The 22,450-nt window shown below is 37.6% G+C and overlaps 1 protein-coding gene and 1 non-coding gene across 6 annotated transcripts; one reads left to right on the top strand and one right to left on the bottom strand.

Annotated features, from left to right (window-relative positions):
• Positions 1 to 2,524: 2,524 nt before the first annotated feature.
• LOC125494601 (small nucleolar RNA R71) lies at positions 2,525 to 2,631 on the bottom strand. Its single transcript, XR_007270840.1, has one exon. It is a non-coding gene; the product is annotated as a small nucleolar RNA R71 (small nucleolar RNA).
• Positions 2,632 to 13,841: 11,210 nt separating this feature from the next.
• Positions 13,842 to 21,439, top strand: LOC104905652 (BTB/POZ domain-containing protein At2g30600). 5 transcript variants are annotated; one of them, XM_010694247.4, is made up of 13 exons: positions 13,872 to 14,147; positions 14,718 to 15,559; positions 15,844 to 16,173; positions 17,244 to 17,474; positions 17,816 to 17,977; positions 18,409 to 18,621; positions 19,038 to 19,085; positions 19,230 to 19,288; positions 19,688 to 19,820; positions 20,110 to 20,184; positions 20,274 to 20,354; positions 20,514 to 20,582; positions 20,942 to 21,439. In XM_010694247.4, exons 2-13 carry the CDS (start codon positions 14,762 to 14,764, stop codon positions 21,158 to 21,160), a joined length of 2,418 nt encoding a protein of 805 aa, XP_010692549.1. In that variant the 5' UTR covers positions 13,872 to 14,147; positions 14,718 to 14,761; the 3' UTR covers positions 21,161 to 21,439. The 5 variants fall into 5 exon arrangements, 4 of the variants coding, with proteins under 4 accessions (XP_048501785.1, XP_010692549.1, XP_010692550.1 ...); XM_010694248.4 differs by having other exon boundaries at positions 13,872 to 14,160; XR_007274960.2 differs by lacking the exon at positions 19,688 to 19,820 and having other exon boundaries at positions 13,849 to 14,160; positions 20,942 to 21,014.
• The last annotated feature ends 1,011 nt before the right edge of the window (positions 21,440 to 22,450 follow it).

The following is a 22,450-nucleotide window of genomic DNA, read 5'->3' as shown; positions in this document are numbered from 1 at the left end:
AAGAAGCTTTATGTGCCCCTGTTACAAATGAGGAGATCAAGGCAGCCTTATGGTCAATTGATGAAAACAAGGCTCCTGGCCCTGATGGATACAATAGCTGTTTCTTCAAGAAAGCTTGGACCTGTGTAGGCCCTGAAGTATGCCAAGCAGTGCAAAATTTTTTTCAGACTGGAAGACTCTTGAAGCAAGTTAATGCTACTAATCTCTGCCTCATACCTAAGGTAGAACAGCCTGTTGATGTCACTCAATTTCGTCCTATTGCTTGTTGCAATGTTCTTTATAAAATTATTTCCAAAGTGATGAGCAATAGACTCTCCCAAGTTCTTCCAAGCTTAATAGATGAAGTTCAAAGTGCCTTTGTAGCTGGAAGGAAGATTATGCACAACATTTTAATCTGCCAGGACATGCTTAAGCAGTACAAAAAGAAGTCCCAACCTCCTAGATGCACTATGAAAATTGATCTAAGGAAGGCCTATGACTCCTTAAACTGGGAATTCATCAGAGAACTATTAGAGAAGCTTAATTTTCCAACAAGATTCATTGATTGGACTATGGAATGTATGACTAGTCCAAGCTACTCTCTTTGCATTAATGGTGAAACATGTGGGTTTTTCAAGGGTAAAAGAGGGCTCAGATAAGGAGACCCTATCTCTCCTCTGCTGTTTGTAATTGCTATGGATTATCTTACCAGATTATTGAAGAAAATGGGTAAGAAAGAAGATTTTGATTTCCATCACAGATGCCAAGGCCTTAAGCTAAACCATCTCATCTTTGCTGACGATTTGATGTTGTTTAGCAAAGGAAATGTGCAATCAGTTGTGTTCATGGTGAGAACTCTCAAAGCTTTTGCACAAGTTTCAGGTCTACATGCTAGTCTTACTCACTAAAAGTCCTCCAGTTTCTTGGGAGTGGGTGTGTAGGCCCAAAATATATGGTGGCCTTGGAACACATGACTGCCTTACATGGAACACAGCAGCTATAGGGAAATACATCTGGCAGATTTCTCAAAAGGAAGATGTCCTTTGGATCAAGTGGGTGCACAGTGTGTATATCAAAGGAACTCAATGGTGGGAGTATCATGCTCCTACAACTGCAAGTTGGGTGTGGAAGGTGATTTGTAAAATCAAGGAGGTCTTCAAGAGAGCTTATGTGAACAACAAATGGTTAAACTCAGATAAAACCTACACTATAAAGCTGGGTTATGAATGGCTTAAAGGCCCACAAATGAAGGTGGGATGGCATAATTGGGTATGGAGTAATCTCAATATTCCAAAGCATTCCTTTATTGCTTGGATGGTGATGCTTGATAAACTGAAGACTCGAGAAAGACTTAAAAGAGCAGGGGTTATACAAGAGAGTTGGTGTCCTCTATGCCTCACTGAAGAAGAGACCTGCCAGCACCTTTTCTTCAGATGTCCTTGCAGTTGTGCTATTTACCATGGTATAATGCAATGGATGGGAATGACTATGAGACAGCAGGAATGCATCTACACTTCATGGAAGAAGTGGGGCCGGAAATTCAGAAGAAAACACAGGCAACAAGTTAGCTATGCTGTGTTAGCTGCGATGGTGTACTTTATCTGGGAATGCAGAAATCATGCTATATGGCATGAGGCTGTTAGAAGACCTGAGAAAGTCATCAAGGACATACAAAAATCCATTTGCACTAAAATGATGTTTGCTGTAAATGTAAAATGGTCTACTGAGGATAGATTGTGGTTAGACCAATTGTTAGATGTAAGTAGCTAAGTTCTTGTAGGCTACTTGTTTTCTTTGTAGGTGACATAGGTTGGGTGTGTTGGTGTTGTTTGCTGCTTGTTTGTGTTGGTGCTGTATTGTTTATTTGGTAATAAAAGCTTACATTTTACCAAAAAAAAAAAAAAAAAAAAAAAATAGTTAGTTCCTTTAACTTAATATGACAATGCCAGTTCATCTGTTCCTTACAAAGGAACAGAAGCTCATTCTCATTATTTTAAATGGCCACAGTTCCTTACTGAATACTTACTCGTTCCTTTACATTGGAACTAGACACAAAAAGTCTCGCTTTGGCCTTCTTGCTCCAATGCATCTCCGGTACCAATTCTTTGAGAATTTTCACTTAATCTGCAAAATCCAATTTGATTTCTTCTTTGACTTAGTATTATCTTTGCTCCTTTCATTGATACCTTGAAAATTCATTCACTTAACAACTTGTTAGTTCAATACTTAGTTTGTATCTTTGTTCCTTTGTCATCATTAAAACTAGGATTCATCCTCAGTTCACTCGGATGGTGAAAGCAAAACAATTTTGTGTAGGGTTGGATGAAGATCCTCTTAACCATCTTGACAGGTTTCTTGAAATCTATGCCATGATAACCACAAATGATGTCTCTCCATAGTCCATACTACATTAAGATGCATCTATTCCGGTCTTCTCTTACCGGAAAAAGTAAAATTATGGCTCAAGAGCTTACATGCTAATTCCCTTACTACTTGAGAGGAAGTCACATTGGCGAAGAAATACTTTCCGGAGTGGAAGACAACAGACATAAGGAGGAAGATCTCTTCATTTGAGCAAGAAAATGATGAGACACTTGCGAAAGCTTGGGAGCGGTTCAAAGAGATGATCCGTTCATGCCCTCACCATGAGTTCAACAAAAACATACCCATGCGATTCTTCTGTGATTGCCTTGATCCTATATCATGTGTCAACCTTGATGTTGGAGCGGGAGGTTAACTATCTAAGATCCCGCAAGATCAACTTGAGTCCAAAATTGAAGAAGTGATTAAAAACTACTCATGGGGTGGAAGAAGAAGAGGTGCTCAACCCAAGAAGGATGGTAAGTTTGAATTGGATCCCATGGATCAAATTCAAGCTAAGATGGATCAACTTGACAAGAATCTCTCCAAGATCAACCTCGCATCATCTAATCCATCACAGGTAAATTCTTTTTCTTGTGATACTTGTGGAGGTACTAATCATGATACTTCTTATTGTGGAGGTACCCATTCATAGTATATGGAGGCAATAAACTGTAGAGGAGATGGTTATCAAGGAAACCAAGGTTGTAGAAGCAAACCAAAAAGGAAACAACCTCAACAAAGCTACAATCAAGGCGTCAACCAACCTCAACAAAGGTACAACCAAGCTCAACACCACGGGTAAGTGCAAGGGTATAACCAAAAATACAATCAAGGTGGTTCATCCTTACAAGGGTCTAATGTCTACCAAACTCCACATCAAAGAGCCAATGCCCAAAAATCTCCCTCAAACCCTCTATTCCCCAAACAAAATCCCGAATTCACTTCATCTCCCGATCCAACCTGTCTCCAAATTCTCCAACAACTCCAATCCATGAACCAAATTTTCCAAAATCATGAGCAAAGGTTTTAAGAGCTCCAAGCCCATAACAAAATGCTTGAAACACACAAATTTCCCAAGTAGTCGAGAAAAACCCATCTACTCCCACAAATGAACTTCCAAGCGAACCCATTCCTAACCCAACCTCCATCAAGCGAAAGTCATCCATTTGAGATCGGGAACAAATTATAAGGGTACCAAGATGCCTAATTAGGAGGTAGAGAAAGAAGAAGAAGAAGTTGAAGTTGTTGAGAAATAAGTTGAGTTGATGAGGGTGAGAAAGGAGAGAATGTGGAAAAAGAGGAGCCACAAGTCCAAGTTGGTGATAAAGCTTCATTACCATCATCTCCAGCAACTAAGACATATGTGCCACCGGTTCCCTACCCTCAATGGTTGATAGAGAGAAAATTGAGTGACAAATTCACCAAGTTCCTCAATATGATGAAAAGCCTTCAAATAAATATTCCTTTCCTCGAGGCTATGTCTCAAATGTCGACCTATGCTAAGATTTTGAAGGAGAACCTCTGCAACAAACGGAAGCTTGAATATGAGCTTATCACTTTGTCATACCAAGTAAATGCTCTAGTGCAACATGTTATGCCCAAGAAGCAAAGGGACCCCAGGAGCTTCACCTTGCCGGTAAAGATAGGTGATCTAGAGCCTAAGGGTGCATTGGCCGATTTAGGAGCAAGTGTGAGTTTGATACCACTGTCCATAGCTAAGCACCTTAACTTTCCTCTTCATCCCACGCGGAAAACTATTCAATTGGCGGACCACACTGTGGAGTCCCCCATGGTGAGTTGGAGGATGTGCTAATCCATGTTGGGCTTGTGTTTGTGTCTTCCGATTCCTACAAAATTAAGACCCTATGTAGGATCGGGATCAGTGAGGTGCTTCCAGATCGTAGAATCGTAGGATCATAAGATCCGGATCGAGATTTTAACAACAATGCATGTATTAAAGCCTCCTAGTATAATGCTACTATACTAGTTGTCAAAAAGTCTCAAAACTCATGTTTTAAAATCATAAATCTCCATCAACAATACTCTTTTCAAATTTCCAGCAACATATTATATATTAACTTTTTTTAAACATATTTGTCATACCAAGTAAGTGCTCTAGTGCAACATGTTATGCCCAAGAAGCAAAGGGACCCCAGGAGCTTCACCTTGCCGGTAAAGATAGGTGATCTAGAGCATAAGGGTGCATTGGCCGATTTAGGAGCAAGTGTGAGTTTGATACCACTGTCCATAGCTAAGCACCTTAACTTTCCTCTTCATCCCACGCGGAAAACTATTCAATTGGCGGACCACACTATGGAGCCCATGGTGAGTTGGAGGATGTGCTAATCCATGTTGGGCTTGTATTTGTGCCTTCCGATTCCTACAAAATTAAGACCCTATGTAGGATCGGGATCAATGAGGTGCTTCCAGATCGTAGAATCGTAGGATCATAAGATCCGGATCGAGATTTTAACAACAATGCATGTATTAAAGCCTCCTAGTATAATGCTACTATACTAGTTGTCAAAAAGTCTCAAAACTCATGTTTTAAAATCATAAATCTCCATCAACAATACTCTTTTCAAATTTCCAGCAACATATTATATATTAATTTTTTTTAAACATGCTTAAACATATTTAAAATCATAAGAACAATCAATCTCATAAATAACATACTACTATGATTTTCCAACCTTTGAAACCCTAAAAATCCATGCTTTGATAATTAAAAATACAATTCCAACATAATAAGTAAGTCTGAATTTAATTTCTTCAATACATAAATTATATAATCTTAGATTCATAATTAAATCATCAAACTATAACTTTTTAAACATAAACATACTAAAACAAATATTAAAAATATAAACTTTGCATTGAAGATAAATTGAGGAGGAAGAAATGAACCAAATCAACAAAGAAGAGGAGAGATGTGCGACGGGGAGGCGACGCAGTGGCAGGTGGCGGTGGCAGGAGGCTGGCGGGACAGTAGCAGCCGACGGGAAATAGGAGTGAAGGCCGAAGGAGAGGAAGAAAGAAGAGAGAGAAGGAAAAAGAGGAGAGAGATGACTGAAGGTCTTGGGAGGAATGAGAGAGAAAATACATTGTGTGGGGGGAAAAATGGGGTTTATGGGGTCTTTATAGTTTTCCCTCGTGGACTTAGGAAAAGGTGATTGGGCTCAATTAGAGTTCAATGATTAATGAAATTAGTGTTTGGGTTCCCTATACTCAATTAGGAGTCTTTTTACTAATCCAAAAAGTGTGGGTTCCTCATACCCAGTTAGAAATCCTTTTCCAAATCCAAAAAGTATTTTAAACTTTTCAAAACCTGCCTAGACGAAATATTTTAACTTCTTTAAATCATTAAAATAATTCCTTTGACTTTCAAATAGTCAACCTTTGAAGAAATAAATTTTTTAAATACTAAAATATATTTAAATATATATAACTATACATTAAAATATATTTATAAAATTCATAAATTTACCGGGGATTACAGCAAACTTGCAGGGGTAAAATAGGCAGTGCACTATCTATAAGCTACAGTAGCCAAACTTCTCAGTTTTTAATGGGTATGGATACAATGGACGATTAACACTACCAAAAAATACAATGGCCATATTTTCAAGAAAAATTTGACACTACAAGTCCCAACTATGATTCACTTTCAAAGGTCTCAACTTTGTTTATTTCATTGCGGCCCAACTTTGGGGAGTCTCGTCCTAAAACAATCGTTGAGCTTAATCAACCTATTAAATTAGTTAATTATGACACATACGACTTTTCCACTAACTTTAATTAATTTTTGAAAACTGATTAATGAAGGAGTGTAATGTGTTAATTTACATAAGAGTTTAAGTAATCTCTAAAAGACCATTTTGAAAAGGGAACTCCAACATTGATAACCATTTATTTATATTATTATCTAAATCAAAATACAATGCGTCAAATGTCAGCTGCAAAATCATTCACATACCACGTGTGTAACATCTTAGTGCACACATACACGTGTCATACAATTCTTAAAAACGCGTCTAATAATTTTCACAATCATTCTAATTTAGACAATTATATATATTACAATATGACAATATATATTACATAATCATTCTAATTTAGACAATTATATATTACAATATGACAATATATATTACATAATCATTCTAATTTAGACAATTATATAGATAGCCTAATATAGAAGACATTCTGATTTTACTACAAAACAAGCTAATAGCCTATGAGCTTTCTTATGATATACTACCTCTGTTTTTATTTAGTTGCAACATTCACCTTTTTGCACAAACTTTAAGAAATGAGAAAAGAGAGTATAATTGACCCACTTACCCCTGCTACTAGTACTGTAATGAAATGGGGAGAGAGTAGGTGAAGTAAGGGTAATATAGTCAAATTATCCCAAAAACTTTCCTAAAAAGGGAAATGTTGCAACTAATAAAAAACACCTAAAAATAGAAAATGTTGCAACTAAATAAAAATAGAGGTAGTAGATGCAAAGATTGAGGAACACGATAAACTATTGACGAACAATTAGCGATTTATCGTTTATGGATGTTGTATGTGGACACCAAGGAGGTGTCTCCTTCATTTATGGATATGGAAGCACAGGTAAAACATACTTTTGGAGGACCTTATGTGTTTCCATTAGGAAGACTAGTCTTATATGCATGTGATGCATGCGAAAGTATATCAAATTCTTCATATATAACAAAGATAGAGATACGGTAATCTTAACTTGTTTTTCTTAGATTAAAGCGTGTAGTTAGCCTTCTTATGTGTTTTTTTCTTTTTCTATTTTTTGGTGTCCCATATGTGTTGCCATATATAATAGAGATGAACGAAATTGTATTCCCAATAGCTTTAAGTGGAATTGCTTCAATCCTGCTGCCACGAGGTAGAACAACTCATTCAAGGTTTGGACTACCTTTTAAATGTTTATGAGAACTCTACGTGTCCAAGCATTGGGCCAGGCACTGACTTGGCCGCATTATTCATGAAAACAAAGCTTATTGTTTGGTATAAAGCACCTATATATGATGCATAATTATTTTTTGGAAGCACTTGGCATAAGTTTGAAGGATATTATGCAAATTGTTGATCGAGCTATTTTGCATCGACCTTTTGGCGGCAAAGCTCTATTCATTAGTAGTGACCTAAGGCAAATATTGCCAGATATACCAAAGGGTAGTAGGCAGGATATTGTATTTCGGCCATACTCTTCTTATTTGTGGGATTCATGTGAAGTGTTGAAACTTCATGCAATATGAGACTGCAAGCATGTTCTTCTATATCGGGTGCTAATGAACTAAGAGATTTCTCTGAATGGTTACTGAGTGTGGAGACGGAAAAGGTGGGCCGAATGATGGAGAATAAGTTATTGAGGATACTGAAGATATCTTGATAGATGGCGAAGCTGACCCTATTTCAGCAGTTGTTGTGAGCACATATCCAGGACTGCAGGATCACCTCTAGGAAGCTAAATATTTCCAGGGAATGGCTATTTTGGCTCCCACTAATGAGATAGTATAGAAGGTAAATGACCATTTGCAGTCAGTATTTCTTGGAGATGAGACGACAATTTCTGATGCAATTAGCAAATAGGAAGATAATCTAGGGGGTCATCATGAAATATATTCCACTGAATTCCTAAAGATAATTAAATATCTAGCCTACCAAATCATAGTATAAGGTTAAAGGTTGATGCAAAAGTGATGTTTCTTCAAAACATTGATCAGATATATAGGTTATGTAATGGCACAAGGTCGATAATCAGGCATTTAGGCAATCGTGTCATTGAAGCTACTATCATTTCAGGAAGTAATGTTGGACACAAAGCATTGATCCCATGATTGACATTAACACCGTGAGAGTTGAGACTCAACTAAATTTCAAAGGAGGCAATATTATCGTATAGCAGTGTGTTTTGCTATGTCGATGAATAAAAGTCGGAGGCAATTTCTGTCACATGTAGGTTTGTATCTTCATAGACCCATTTTCAGCCATGGTTAGCTTTAAGTCGCCATTTCTAGAGTTACAAGTAAAAAAATGACTTAAAATTCTTACTTGTGATAAAGAAAACAAGTTATATAAAACTACAATCAATGTAGTTTATAAGGAAGTGTTCCAAAACTTATAAATTAGAATGTACGAGATATTTCAAATTTTAGGTTGTTTATCTATAACACTTTAATCATTTATGGTGATATTTGCAAACAAGCTCAAGCTTTTGACAAATGTCTCATCTATTATGAAGATCATCAGGATATGAAACTTATCTCGTGGATGTTTTTATATAATATGTTAATATAACAAGAACATTTAAAAAGTTTGCTTTTGAATTTTTAATTAATTAAAATAATTCTTTCCATGTATTTTGTACGAGTAAAAAATTTAGTTTTAGGCCTGTGGTTCACATGGGAAGTAATTTCCCATAGAAATTTACATTTCATGGGTTAATTTCCTAGGAATTAGGCAAAATTATTTGGTTGACACCATAGTAAATTGCATGTTTCATGGGGAATTGTATTTGTGGAATTTGTATTTCCTATGCTTCTCTCATTTTCCTCCAACCAAACACAACACTCATATTGTATTTTCTAAGAAATTGCATTTCTAAGGAAAATACTTCATCCGTTTTTTTATAAGCGCTACATTTTCATCAAATGAAAATGTCATAATAGATGCTACATAATATAAATGAATCACTTTTCACCATAAAGATTTTTAAAGTACTATTAAAAAATTGATGGTCCCCACTCTTTTCTTGAAAATACCCATATTATTTCCTTAATATTTTTTTTTCGGTTTTTTCACCAAATACACCTGACAAAAAAATTTATTCACCAAATACCCCAACTTTTTTCAAAATTCACCAGATACCCCTAACTTTTAAAAAAAATTCACCAGATACCCCAAATTTTTAAAAAAATGACAAATAATGCCCTTAATGACTAACGGCGGTTAACTCCGTTAGTCATTAGTGTTAATTAACCCTAAAAAAGCCTAAAAAACTCTAATTAACCTAAAAAAAAAACCCTAAAAAAACCCAACTAACCTAATCCTCTCTTTCTCTCCCCTAACCCACCACCCAGCCCCCCTCCCCTTCCCCGCCAGTCGCGCCGCCCCCCTCCCCTCCTCCGCCAGCCGCACCTCTCCTTTTCTCGTCGTCGGTGCGTCGTTGCAGCCCCCTTCCCCAACCCGCAGTCGTCGAAATGGAGGAAGCCACCACCATCATCTTCTCTCGCGATTTCAAACTCGCCGGAAAATTCCGCGTCGATTACGTATCTCGTCGTCGAATTTGGGCAGATAACGTCCCATTTTGTCTTGCAAATTCCAGCGTTATAGCCGATTTGACGAAGGTACGCCATTAAATTCCGGTTGGTGGCTGCCGAGGAGGGGTAGGGGTGGGTCTGATGTTGGTGACTGCGGGGTAGGGGTAGGGTGGGTTGGTGTCGGTGGCTGCGAGGGAGGGGTAGGGGTGGGTTTGTTGTTGCTGCCTGCGGGGGAGGGTAGGGGGTGGGGATGATGTCGGTGGCTGCGGGGAGGGGGCTAGTGGGGTTGGTGTCGGTGGCTGCGGGGGAGGGGGCTGGTGGGGTTGGTGTCAGTGGCTGCGGGGGAAGGGGGCTGGTGGTACCAGGGTTGGTGGTGGGGTGGTGGGTTGGGGGCTAGTGGGACTGGGGTTGTTAGGGGGGTTGGGGGCTGGTGGGTTAGGGGAGAAAGAGGGTTAAGGTTAGGATTAGTTAGGGTTAATTAGGTTGACTTAAGTTAATTAGGTTGACTTAGGGTTAATTAGGTTGACTTAGGGTTAATTAGGTTGAGTTAGGGCTAATTAGGTTGAGTTAGGGCAAAGTTGTAAATAAACACTAATGGAGACTAACGTCCGTCAATTTTGGGGTATCTGGTGAATTTTTTTAAAAGTTAGGGGTATCTGGTGAATTTTGAAAAAAGTTGGGGTATTTGATGAATAAATTTTTTTATTAGGGGTATTTGGTGAAAAAACCGATTTTTTTTTGTTCAAACAATTAGTAGATCCTGGACCGAGGTATAGGATGAGCATCCTACACCAGCTCCAAAACGCAAGGCAAGAAGAATGAAACGCACCATTCAACATGCAAAAAAGTAATTGATTTGACAGCTAATGTACATTCCCATTACATCCAGTGTACATGTCGAAAATTCAAAAAGTAACTGATTTGACAGTTACTGGTCACCATTTAATAATTGATTTGATGTTAACCGCCATCATTTCCCCCCATATACTCTTCACCACTTCTCTCTTTTACACACTCAACCTCCTTGTACATTCTTGGTTTCGTGGTTGTTCATTAACAAAATCAAAATGTACAATGACAACCCCTCAGTTGAAAATAACCCAATTCCTGAAGCTGATGTCAAGTGAGTAATTTGCAATCTTTGTACACTGGTGTGTTAATGTTTATTTACTAATGAAATTCAATATGTACAATTACAGTCCCATACCGAAATTCAATAAATCACAATGTACACTGATGGTCATTACTATTCTACACCAAACTATATGCATTTGTACATTAAAAAAATTATTTCAGCAAATAAATGAGAGAGAAAGAGAGTGAATGAGTGAGTGATGGGAGAGAAAGAGCTGGCCCACTTTTAAAAATACTGCCAAAAGCCAGCCAAATGGGCAAGGTATAGGATCTAATTTGCGTTGTTCAAAAAGTGGCGGTCCCTAACTTTCTCTTTGTACCTTTTTAAAAAACCTTCCACTTTTTCTATGTAGCATGTATAAAAAAAAAAAGAAAAGGAAAGGAGTAATTTCCAATCAAACAACACTTTAAAATAATAAAATATTGAAATATTTTAGAGAAATTGTTAATGTCAAATGTCAATCTCTTCTTACTTTTTTTTTTTTGGCAGCAAGTACAAACAGGAATAAACCAACTCAGAGGACAATCCCTTGTCTAGCTTTGACCGCTAGATCGTGACTGTCTCTGACCCTATGCCATCTACCTTAATTATTTCACAAAAACTGAAAAGCTTACAGACTTTATAAATGTCCTGGCATATACTCGCGATATGGCTCTGCGATGATGCCTTCTGTAATTCTTGGACTAGCTTTGTAGAATCTGTAAGAATTTTCACTCTTACAATTCTATTTGCATACGCTTCTTCTAGTCCTTTTAATACAGCTAGCCCTTCCGCTTGGAGTGCCGAATTTGCTTTCACAATTGCATTACCCTTGAAAACCGTCTCCGAGTTCTCTTTAGTCGTCCATCCTATAATAGCTCTAGAACCAAACGCCCCTTTGACTTTTTTCCATGCGCCATCCACTATAATCTCGCATACTCTCCCTGGACAGCACCCATGTGTGAAGCTTAAGTCTCTTTCAACAGTCTCCAGCGCTGGCAAAGAATTCTCTCCCGCTTTCATACTCGCCCATCTCGTTTTCTCTTATACCACCAGGTTTTCTGCCTGACGCAGAATTTCAGTAGGATTTGGGTTTTTTCTGCGAAAAACAACCTCATTTCTATGGAGCCATACAATAATGCGCATAGCCATATCCCCCTTTCGCTCTGTCGCCCGTCCTCTGTCCAAAATTTATTCACAAAATTTACTATCCACTCTCTTATTGGGATAAATCTTGCACCTTGAGTCTGAATTCCTAACCATGAAGCCGCCCACACTCTTGAAATTAGAGGACAATCCCTGAATAGGTGCTCTTCATTTTCTTTTTCCTGGTGACAAAAATAGCATACTCCCTGCAACTCCATTCCTCTCCTCTCCATGTTAGAACATACCGCTAGACATTTTTCCAGCAACCTCCATAAGAACACTTTCCATTTAGGTCTCACTGGAAGAGCCCATATTTTACTCCAACTTTTCCGCTGCCTAGCGATCCTCTCATGATCTCCTGATTTCTCCATCAATAATGCATACACACTTTTAGTGCTGAAAGAGCTCTTATCTTCCCATTTCCAAACATATTCATCCTCATGATTCCCAAATCTGGGAATGTACGTTCCCAAAATTCTATTGGCGGATTCCTTTTTGAAAATCCTCCATACCAAAGAGCTATTCCACCCATTCTTTTCGTTATTCATTAAGTCCTCCACTTTACTCAAATTCATTGCCACCAGGTCTATTCCATTCCTCAGTTGTAGAGGATCCCCCTGCACCCATTTGTTCTCCATGATTCTTGTCCCTGCGCCATTACCGTACCAATGTTCACTCCAAATCCATCCCTGCACTCAAAAACTGCCTTGCACATCCCTCGGAAACCCCATGACGCACTCGGGATTCTGCTTCCCTTTATTCCAATCGACACTGGCGATTCTTTGTATTTGCCATACATCACTTTAGAACATGCTTGCTAAATACAACCTCACTTTACTAATACAACTCTACAAAATATCTAAAATACCCTTAGCCTTAAAACCCATTTCACCCATTTCTCTCTAACTGCTCCTCTCTTCACTCCCCCCTCTCTCTCCTTCCTTCTTCCTCCTTCGTCCTCTTGAAGATGTTTCTGATTCAATATATATTGATGATCTATGTATGAAGCAATACTGATAATTAATTTTCCCTCCTTGCATTTTGGTAGAGACTAACCAAACTTCTCCAGATTCTTTTATGACTACAAATTGAATGAATTTACGGGTAAAATAAAGAAAATGATTGAAGAAGAAAATCATTCTTTGCCGGTTTGTCTGGCATGTACTTTATCCCATGAAAGCATAATGAAGATACTGTGAAACCATCAAATATACACTGAAGTTATGGTTTTTGAAAAGCAGAATAGCGGAGAATACAATACTTTATGAAAAACCCACGTCTTACAAATTTCCTTCAGTTTGTGCAAGGAGCACGAAACGGATTCAATTGTTTCGTGCAGGTTACACGAAACGGAATCATCTGTTTCGTGCAATTTGCACGAAACGGAATCATCTGTTTCGTGCAGATTGCACGAAACGGAAGCATCTGTTTCATGTAGTCTACACGAAACAGACTAATTATGCATTACGAATTTGCGAAAAAAAAATTCACAACTTGAATCATAATTGCGAAAAAAAATTCACAACTTGAATCATAATTACGAAAAAAATTTCACAACTTACATCAGACTGAAACTCGATTGGGTCAAAATTATGGTCCATTGAATATCAAATTAAAATTTTTAGATCTTCAATGAAGTTTTTTATATCTAACAGTTAGAGAGAAGGAGAGAATATTTTTTAGAGAGAGAAAGGATTTTTTAGAAAGAATATGATAATAAGGGTTTTTTTGAGGTTTTTTAAAGCTGCGTTAGTAAAGTGAGGCTGCCCTTTCGAAATCCAAAGGTTATGGGCAAGGTGGATGGCGGGTAAAGTTTAACCTTTTTGTAATAAAATCATCATTTCACTCCATAGGAAACTAATGAACCGAAATCCTAAAATCTTAAAATCTACTAATCATTCATTGATGACATTATTCAAGATTTCAAGTCGATCCAATTCCACGGTGGATACACGCCAGATTGGTTAGCAACTTGCTATCCCTTTCATCATTATTCGCCACGTTTCGCTCCTTTTTGCAAAAAAAGAAAAAATCTCACTTGCTTTCAACTTTAGCCACATCCAGAAAAAAAAAAATCCATTTCATCGATTAAATTTATTGTATGTCCATTGATAATTTTCATAATAATATCTCTAAACTTTTACCATATGGGTTGTCCGTGAAAACAAAAATAAAAACCCAGAAATTCCCTTTTCTTCATTCATCAATTTGAGCCAGTATACGACCCACACGTTTGTTTGGATTCTAGATAGAAAAGGGTATGCGAAATTTGTAAGTTTGTTTTTTTTTTTTTTTTTTTTTTTTTTTTTTTTTTTTGCTATTGTAAGCTCTCCATTTCAATTTTTGAGATTGTGTTTTTATTTTTTAATATTATTCATAGATTAAATGTCGCTGTTATTATTCTGTACTATTTTGGGGCTTATATGTAACTCTGATTTTCTTTTTTGGCATTGTATGATCAATATTGGGTACAGATATTTGATTTTCACTGGATAAGAATGTGGTATATAATTGATAGCAAGTTACAATATTGGATTTTTGTAGCTGTATGTGCGTTTCTAAGTTGTCTTTTCGTGGGTATTTGATAGAAATTTTGCTACTACTATTTTCTGGGTTCGTACTAAAATCATGATTTTTACTCGGATTTGTACTATAAAAGACTTTTGAAAGCTTATTGTATCATGAATCTTACATTTTTCATTACGTGAAGTGATTCTCCTTTGCCCATTTGCTCCTCTTATACATGAACTTGTTCTGCTTTTATGTAATAACTAATAAGCTAGAAGGTTGTTATTCTCATGTTTGATTAATTTATGTGTATAATGTAGTGGATTGAGTGATAGAAAGGTTGTGAATCCTAAGGGTGTTGGAGATGATTGGGAACAAACAGCAGAAGTTCCTGACTGTTGCTCCCTTTGAGTGTGCTTGGCAAAAGGAGTTTAAGTTCAAAGAGGCGGGGCGAGGTTGTGTGGTTTTCGAAGCTTTTGCCCGCAATGATGTGACGGTGGTGTTCCGGGAGCATGTAGGGAGCCAATACTATCATTACAAAACTGACAGCAGTCCTCATTACACTGTTGTCTTGGGAAGCCATAGAAATAGGAGATTGAAGATTGAGGTGGATGGTAAAGCCGTGGTCGATGTAGAAGGGATTGGCCTTTGTTCTTCAGCTGCTTTCCAGAGCTATTGGATAAGTATCTATGATGGGTTGATTTGCATTGGCAATGGTAGATACCCATTTCAAAATGTTGTTTTTCAATGGCTTGATTCGAACCCAAATTGTAGTGTTCAGTATGTTGGGTTGAGCAGTTGGGATAAACATGTTGGGTATAGGAATGTGAATGTGTTGCCTCTGACACAGAACCATATATCTCTATGGAAGCAGCTAGATTCTAGAGCATACAATGAGGAAGAGGAAAATGAAGAAGGCTATGAGGAGTCTATTAATAATGATGATAAATGGGGACTGGTAAATTTTCTCGAGAGCTGGGAGCTTTCAGACGTGGTCTTCATTGTGGGAGTTGAGGAAAAGCCTGTTCCAGCTCATAAGGTCATCTTGGCAGCTGCTGGTGTGTTTCACTTTGGTCCAGATGAAGTTATCATCCAGCTGCGAGAAGTTGGCTATCCTATCTTGCACGCGTTTCTCCAGTATATCTATACTGGCCGGACCCGGGTATGCTTTATTACGCATATCTGTTTAAGTGACATCAATTTAGTTTGTGTTCTGCAGGTTCAACTCTTTTCGTACTTAGAGAAATTGAGCATTAGTGATAGTGCAGCTTTTGTGTGTTTCAAATGATCATTATCAATCTTCTTCTCTTGCAGCTACGAACATGATTATTACGCTCTGCTTCTTACTCCATCATGTTACTGCACAAGACTTGAATGTTAATATCTTTTCATTATGCACTGAGTTTGATTTGTGTACTTCTCATTTTGATCTTGTCATTATTGTAGATTTCTGAGTCACAACTTGGGCCTCTAAGGGAAATCAGCGTACAATTTGAGGTCAGGCCATTAGTGAAGCAATGTGAAGAAATTATGGAACGTTTCAAAACAAATAAAAAGTTATTTGATTCTGGGAAAAATGTTGAGATCTGCTACCCAAATTGTCAATCTCTTCGTCCCACGGTGTTCCCATATGGGCTGCCTATTAACGTGAGTAGACTCAAACAGTTCTATTCAACTGGTAACTACAGTGACTTGGAGGTTTATGTTGAGGATCATGGCTTTGTTGCTGCCTCCCATAAGATTGTGATTAGTTTATGGAGTGCTCCATTTTTCAAGGTTAGTGAAGCTCAGTAGTATCATATTGTTTGAATTATTGTCTCTTATATAGCATTTATTAGAAGACAAGCTTCTTCATCTTGGACTAGATTAGAGACTCTTACCATTAGAGATCCCCTCTGCACCTCCCCCGCAAAGGTGTAGATTATTGTGTTTCTTTTTCACAAATAAGAAACAGAGGTTTGGTTGCCCTTTGCTTCTATCCTTTTTTGGCTCTACATTGTGGCCTCTTTACAACTTTTTGTATGGTTTGTGGCTCTGCAGTATTGATATAATATTGGTGCAAAAGGGTGAGGCCCACGTTAGCTGTATGCCCTAGCCTTGCCCCTCCGCCCCCCGCCCTTCTCATCCCACCCAAATGAATCTGAAACAAGGTTGAAAAATAAACAATAAGCAATGAAAACGAGAAGAGTTAAAGAGAACTATCTGTAACTATTGCATGTGGTAGCTTCTTTGAGACTAATTTGACAAGTCATCTTTCTCTTTGAGAGAATTTTGGAATGGTCAAGATGTGGGCGTGAAGAAGGCATGATCAATCAGGTAAAACATGACTCGAGTACAGTTTCAACTCTCAATCAATCTGAGGGAGTCTATCCTAACTTAACAGGATTTGTCCTGCATGTTTCTTGTCTCAGCTTCTAGTGACGTAATAGTGATGCAACTAGTGGTTGTGCTTATCAAGAGAAATTGGTATATGTAGAAACAACTATCATTAGTACATGAATATAGCACAGCAAGCCAGTATAATGGCCTGGGTCATAAGTCTTATTGCAGTTGCTTTGACCTTTATCCTATTTTTATCCTGTGTATCACGTTTTACTTTTTATTTCAAACGTGGATGGGATTCTTAGTGTCCTGAAATCTGCATGGTACGAAATATTCTCCCACAAAGTGACCTCACTCTGTAGAATTAAGCATCTGAAGTCTTTAGTATTCGCAGAGGTTGTACTGTAGAGACTTTCTGGTTGTCCAAATTGTTGCTTAGTTAGGCTTTCTCTTTACTGTGCAAATCAGTGTTTTATCACTTCTGTTCTGATTAAAGTATATATAAACCTAATTTCTGTTGGCAGATGTTCACAAATGGAATGAGAGAAAGTGCCTCCGCGAAAGTTTATTTAAGGGAGGTATCTCCAGAAGCATTGCAGGCAATGCTTGATTACATGTATAGTGGGGAGCTTAATTCAGAAGACTTCAAGGACAACGACACCTTGTTGCTCCACCTTCTTTTGTTGGCTGACCAGTTTGGCATCACACACCTCCAACAAGAATGCTGCAAGATATTGCTAGAACGTCTCTACGAGGTAGTTCTTTAATCCTTATTTGTGTAAGCCTGGTTTTCACATTGAAATATGGTCGTGTTTCCATGACAATGAAGTTCTGCTTGCACGATATTGAACTAAAAGAGCGGAGATGTGACATGAAGTCTGGGGCTTCTGAAAAACAAATGAACAGGCACACCATATTACCATGAATTATAAGATATTAATACGTCTATCTATATATCAATGCAGGGATGGCGTCTTCTAATGGAAGCAGGTCATACAACAAGCGTTTTTCTAATATCACAAGTTTAATGGACGAGGAACCAGAGTTTTTGGAATAGTAGATTGCTTCTGAAGCTAACTCTTAAAATTTGTTGCAGGATTCTGTATGTTCAATACTTCAAGTCGTGTCGTCCATTCCATCTTGTAAAGTAATTGAAGAGTCCTGCAAGAGGAAATTCTCAATGCAGTTTGATTATTGCACCACAGCAAGCATGGATTTTTCATTGTTAGATGAAGCCACATTTAGGAGCATTCTTCAGGTGGGTTCTATTTCCAAGCAGCAGAATGATCTACATTGACTTGGGAATTAGAGTCGTAAAGATGAATCTTTTTTGTACCCTATTAGGGTCCAGTTATGATAGTCAGAAAAGATGGATTAAAGTGAAGTTCTAGATTTGTTGTGAGTGGTGATTAACTCTTCCTGACCCTGCTTGGTTCTTCTCCTGGGCAAGTCATGTCGACTGGTTGTAATTGCCTACAATGGTTGATAATATAGGGTTTTGATTCTTGCTGTTAATGTCTCCTAGGCAATGCTGAAACTTTGAAATCATGTTGCACATCTGTTGAACTCCGTGGCTTCTCAATTGGATGGATTCTTCCATGTTTCCTCACAAGTCCTCTGATCACAGAGTGACTAGTTTGTCCACAATATTTAAGCATTTATTGTAATAGAACACTGGAATTTTTGCAGCATCCGGATATGACAGTAACATCAGAGGAGAGGGTTCTGAATGCCATTTTGTTATGGAGCCTGCAAGCAAAGGAACTATGTGGATGGGATGCTGTGGATATGCTCTTGATTCATTCAGCTCCAGAACTTCTATTTGGCCAGAGGCTTGATTCGTTGAACCGCTTATTGCCACTTGTCCGTTTTCCTCTTTTGCCAATTGACCTATTGAAGAAGGTTAGAATGCTTTTGCTGATGAAATTGTTGAATTTTTAACTACTCCCTCCTTCCTGAAAAGGATTGTTAGAAAGTAAAACACAATGTTTTAGATGATGTACTGAGGTATGATATGGGGTGATATTATATTGATGAGAGAGAAAAGGTAGATGTGATTGAAGGTCGTGGGTGATTATAGATTGAGGAGTTATAAAAAGTAGAGGTGATTGGAGATTGTGATCCCGTGACGATATGAGAATATGCAACATAATCTAGACGACATAGAAAGATTGGCATGAATATATGTGTAGGATTCATGGTGAGTTTATTTAACCTTTGTCCTTATATCATAATATATATGTAGGAGTCATAGAGAATATATTAAACCTCATATCATAATCACAAAGCGCATTCACTATGGTTATTTGATTTTGCAGATGGAGAATTCTAACCTAATGAAGTTGATTCCTGCGTTTACAAATCTTGTAAGTGGTGCTCCGCCTTTCCCATACCCCACCACCCGTCACCCGTAAAGGAAAAGAACGAAGGATATATGTGTAAATATATAGATAATTTTGTGACTGATGATGGTGTAGAAGAAAACTCACCTTCTTCCTGTTAAATATCAGGTTAAGGAAGCCATACATTATGCAAACTTTGGTGTCACTTGGACAGATGTTGAACCAAAGTAAGTCCATTGGCATCCCTTCTTTTCTTTTGAATAGTTATTATTTCGAGCTCTTTTGTGGACATTGTCCTTCCCAATCTGACAGTGAGAATCAAAATTTATATCTCTAGGCACTTCATAAATGGTTTAGGTTTTATGTTGGACTTGAAAATATGTTCTATATGTCAAATGGCATTGGCAATTTCCATATTGCAATTAGGAGCATTCTCCTCACCTCCTAAAAAGAAGGTGACATATATGCTATTATGTGTGAAATCCCAGTCGCTTTTCAGATTAGCAGCCTCTCTGGAGCGTGTGAAAGATTTATTTGCCTCTTTTGACTTTTATAAGTCAATTGTTTGCTCTATATCTTCAATCAAGTGCTGAAGAAGAATTGCTGATACGTCTTTATATTTGTAGCCCGCGGTTTCACCACCGGCGATCTAGTTACAAAGACTTGCAATACATATGTGATGGCGATAGCAATGGGGTACTGTATTATGCTGGCACGTCATACGGGGAACATCGTTGGGTAAATCCAATGCTGTCCAATGTGAGTTATTCCTTTACGTACTTATGGAAGGCATTGTCTTTGATCTCCTGGCCCCTTCGGTTGTTTCTATCATTTTGTTCTATCAAGCTGAGTCAAATGAATACTGTTCTCAGCAAAACTATGATTATTATAGATGATCAGCAATGTTATGATCGTTATAGATGAAATCTGGCAATGTTGCTATCATATCGTTGGTTCCTTATTCATCCTTCCATGAAGTGGACAGTCGATCACTTTAGTTTTAAAGTTGATTATGATCTGATTCAACTTGTTGGATTTGCTTTTGCAGAGAATTACCATTACCACGAGCAGTCCAATATCAAGGTTTACAGACCCAAAGGTTTTGGCATCAAGAACTTACCAGGTACACCAAAGATGGACAAATTACTCTTGTACTGCTCATTGTACTTGCACTATATATATTTAGGTAAATATCAATTTTTCGTCCTCTAGGGAACCTCATTTTCTGGACCTCGGTTCGAGGACGGGAGAACATGCTCGTGGTGGATGATTGATGTCGGTGAAGATCATCAGGTTTGGTATTGGCTGCTTTACTCAATGAATAATCTCTGACAAAACCAAGTTGTTCTTGTAGTTATTGGTTGTCTAATTAAACTGGAGAACTTAGCAGGAACAACTCAATGATTTCTACAATTGACATTATAAATGAGGTATTATATTTGATTGATGCAGCTCATGTGCAACTACTACACATTAAGACAGGATGGTTCAAGGACATTCATCAGACACTGGAATCTTCAGGTATGGAGAATACCAGAACTTCGCTTTAGTTTATTGGAAAAACGATAGAGATTTCACTTTTTCTATGAGAGGCGATAAACATTAAGCTTTGCAGGCTAAATACTCTGAATAAAGAAGTATTCTGATATTGATACCTTTGTAGTAAAATGATCCATAGTAGGACTAGTAAGGTTAATAGTCATTATAATTGTTTGTTATGTGGATAACAGTTAGATGAATAGTCTTAATCTTAATATAATACTTTGAACCATAGTAGAGCTAGTAAGGGAAAGAATGTAATATAATACCTATTTGTTTAATGGAGAACCTTAAGATAAATAGCCTTACTCTAAAGATAATACTTTGAACAACAATTCTAGGGCTCGTTAGACGGGAAGCACTGGACGAACTTACGGGAGCACAAAAATGACCAAAAGATCTGCAAGCCTGGCCAGTTTGCATCGTGGCCGGTGACCGGTCCACAAGCTCTACTTTCTTTCAGATTCTTTAGGGTAATCTTGACTGGTCCAACCACTGATCCCACAGAAACTTGGAAATTTTGCATATGCTTCCTTGAACTTTATGGCTACTTCCGCTAGTTTTAAGGATACAGAATATAAACTAGTTCACCTTAACATGTATACCACGCTATACTACTTTGTCTTGTGTAGTGACGTTGAAAATCTAATCAATGGGATGATGCCCACTTGTAACATTATAATTTTGCTTCCTTTACCGTCTGATCTATTTTTCCGCAGCACTGTTTAATATTGTATGTTGTCAAACTGTACCTACTTACATGTCATTTTTGTTAGTGAGATTTATTCTGTTAAAGAAAGTTGACAGTGGTACATATGTCAATATGTGTTGTGACTTCATTTCTGTCTTTTATTGTATTTTCCTTCTGTTTGTTTGTGACAAGCTATATTTTCATTGATTTGTCGAAATATGTGCAAGAATCTATAAGTACTATGAGTGGCATTTCATGAATCTAATTTATAAGCAGTCAAATCAGGATCACATGCATATACAATTAAGGATCACATATTATAAGTTTAGAATTAACCTTTGTAGCGTGAATTTCACAAAGCTTTGAATAACCCGGATAAAGAACCTCAGGTGCGATTTCTCTACTTGGTCCACCAACCCGGATCAACACTCCACCAATGCTAGTTGGAAAGGAAGAAAACTTCTTCTACGTTTATGAAGTATTATGTGATTTTTTAGAGAGAATAGGAGAGAGAAAATAATAAGAGATAACTGACGTATTTTCTTTTCTGTCTAACCCAATATATAAATATATTTAGGTCAAAAAATTCTCTCCCCTTTTCCTTGCTCTTGGCCGGCCACCCTAGGGCCCTCTTGGGCTCTAGGTTTCTTTTGTTGATCCAAGTTTAATGTGTGATCTTATAGGATCCATTATATTGGGCTTTGGGTTTATTATTTACTAACCCGAAGTTCTATATCGTTCTCTAGCAAGATGTATAGACGACCCAATAAAACGAATTATTATCTCCATAATACGATCAAATATATATTAGTAATTGCATTTAAGTCGATGACATATATATCTTTCAATCTCCCACTTGTTCGAGACAAGTGTGCAATGTTTTAATTCCTCAAGTCTCTTAATGTCTTAATTTGATAGTATGAACATATTTCTATATCATCCATACTAGTTTTCAAATTAATCCTTGAAATTCGAGTTCAAATTGTTAAACAAATGATCATCGAATGATCCATTTGAGCACGGCCCTGCATTTTCAATTTTCGCTCTTCAAGGGGCTAAGACACCTATCCTATCTCATATAGGAGGACCTTTTCAATCTTGTAGTAACCAATACTCCCACTCAACTTTTAGCACAACCTGAATGCTGCCTTTATAGTCC

This window comes from Beta vulgaris, chromosome 1, assembly GCF_026745355.1.
Source record: "Beta vulgaris subsp. vulgaris cultivar EL10 chromosome 1, EL10.2, whole genome shotgun sequence".
NCBI lineage: Eukaryota > Viridiplantae > Streptophyta > Magnoliopsida > Caryophyllales > Amaranthaceae > Beta > Beta vulgaris.
The sequence above is the reverse complement of the archived record's forward strand: the minus strand, read 5'-3'. Positions and strand labels throughout refer to the sequence as shown.